General features: G+C 64.8%; 1 protein-coding gene across 1 annotated transcript in view; it reads left to right on the top strand.

The window, feature by feature from the left end:
- The window catches only part of ASMTL (acetylserotonin O-methyltransferase like), a gene marked incomplete at its 5' end in the record, with an annotated part of 12,891 nt that overhangs the window by 5,328 nt on the left and 6,535 nt on the right, over positions 1-1,028 (top strand). The window contains 2 exons of the mRNA XM_007956775.1: positions 10-325; positions 808-987. Of these exons, the coding sequence (XP_007954966.1) occupies positions 10-325; positions 808-987 (496 nt within the window). The remainder of the gene's footprint in view (positions 1-9; positions 326-807; positions 988-1,028) is intronic.

Here is a 1,028-nt window from a genome sequence, read left to right as displayed (position 1 = left end):
CCCCCGCAGGGACAAGGCTGGCGGCTACGGCATCCAGGCGCTCGGGGGCATGCTGGTGGAGCGTATCAGCGGGGATTTCCTCAACGTGGTGGGCTTCCCGCTGAACCACTTCTGCAAAGAGCTGGCCACGCTGTACTGCCCACCTCCCCGCGAAGCCGTGGGGCGCGTCAAGCACGACTCCATCCCGTCCGTGGACACCTTCGAGACCCTAAGTGACGCAGAGGGCAGTGGCCCGCAGGAGGCTGCCTGCAACGGCCCGGTGGAGACCGCGCCCGCCTTTCCCGCGGAACTTCTGGATCTCATTGCGGGCTTCCAAGGCTCTAAGGTATTCCGAGCTGGGTTTCTGCCTGCAGGGGTCGCTGGGGCTGCAAAGGGCGCACACACCCGGCTGCGAAGAGGAAGACTTCAGGGCCTGGGCCACCAGCGGTGCCTCCAAGACAGGCCTAGAAACGCAGCCCACCAAGCAGTCGGCGTTCAATGGCTTCCAAGTCACAGCGCCCCTAGAGGACGGAGTGGAACTGCACACATGGCAGCCCTCCACCCCACCTCTCTTACAGAGCAGCTGGTGGGTTTGAACCGCTGACCTTGTGATTAGCACCTGAGCACTCAACCATTGAGCCACCAAGGCTCCTTAGCGAGGACAAGTAAACGGTGTCAGCAAAACTCAGCCACCGAGAACCCCGCGGGGCCGAGCTCCGCTCCGACAACAGGGGGCGCCTGCGCTGGGATTCGGACTCCGGGGACCGGTTTGCTGTTTCTCTGAGACTGATACCTGTGAGTCTGACGCAGCCCCTGGTTTTCGGCCAGGTCCTGTTCACCGCCTGCAACCTGAAGGTGTTCGACGTTCTGAAGGACGGAGCCGTCCTGACGGCCGCAGACATCGCCGGCAAAATCCGTGCCTCCGCGTGCGGAACGGAGTGGCTGCTGCACGCCTGCGCGGCGCTGGGGCTGCTGGAGAGAACCGAGCGAGGTGGGTCGGAGAGGGAGGGGGCAGGGAGCGGGGCGGGAGGAGCGACGCAGGGAGTGGG

Source organism: Orycteropus afer, unplaced genomic scaffold, assembly GCF_000298275.1.
Source record: "Orycteropus afer afer isolate SDZICR_OR568_19922 unplaced genomic scaffold, OryAfe1.0 scaffold00663, whole genome shotgun sequence".
Taxonomy (NCBI): Eukaryota; Metazoa; Chordata; class Mammalia; order Tubulidentata; family Orycteropodidae; genus Orycteropus; species Orycteropus afer.
This window is presented reverse-complemented; position numbering and strand designations above follow the sequence as displayed.